Source organism: Colobus angolensis, unplaced genomic scaffold (assembly GCF_000951035.1).
Source record: "Colobus angolensis palliatus isolate OR3802 unplaced genomic scaffold, Cang.pa_1.0 Scaffold64, whole genome shotgun sequence".
Taxonomy (NCBI): domain Eukaryota; kingdom Metazoa; phylum Chordata; class Mammalia; order Primates; family Cercopithecidae; genus Colobus; species Colobus angolensis.
Window position 1 is genome coordinate 219,183 of NW_012120043.1, and position 603 is coordinate 219,785.

The window sequence follows — 603 nt, forward strand, 5'->3', positions numbered from 1 at the left end:
GAGAATCGCTTGAACCCGGGAGGCAGAGGTTGCGGTGAGCTGAGATCACGCCAGTGCACTCCAGCCTGGGCAACAAGAGCGAAACTCCGTCTCAAAAAAAAAAAAAAAAAAAATGAAGAAAAAGAAAAAGCGCAGGGGACCCGCCGTCGGGGCGGGGCAGCGCTGCCCGGCCTCTGTCCCACTTCCATGCACTTGACCTCGACCCTCCGGCCTCCGTCTGCGATCATCCCGTGTACCTGAAAATAAGGCCTGGAACGGACCCAGACCTTCCTGCCCGCCCGTCCTGACTGGCCCCGGGGGCCCCCGCCCCATCTTTGGCCCCCAGCCCCTGCCTCTCTGCCGCCTCCAGGGTCGGGGGTCAGGCCGGGAAAGCCCCTTGGGAAGCCCCCGGGGAGCAGCTGGAGCGGGCTCGCGGGGCGGCGGGAAGGAGCGGGCGCCGCTATTTAAGCGGCTTCCCCGAGGCCTCGGGGACAGAGGGGACCGAGCATGGATTGGGGCCTGGCCCTCCTGCTGGCGGGGCTTCTGGGGCTCCTCCAGCCGGGCTGCGGTGAGCAGAGGAGGGGGCGCGGGAGAGGGGAGGGGCTCAGGAGCGAGGAAGGGGTG

At 67.2% G+C, this 603-nt stretch overlaps 1 protein-coding gene across 1 annotated transcript in view; it reads left to right on the forward strand.

Moving 5' to 3' along the window:
- Positions 1-486: 486 nt before the first annotated feature.
- MADCAM1 (mucosal vascular addressin cell adhesion molecule 1) overlaps positions 487-603 on the forward strand; it is an 11,855-nt gene continuing 11,738 nt past the window's right edge. Inside the window, exon 1 of the mRNA XM_011963968.1 lies at positions 487-547. Within this exon, the coding sequence (XP_011819358.1) occupies positions 487-547 (61 nt within the window). The remainder of the gene's footprint in view (positions 548-603) is intronic.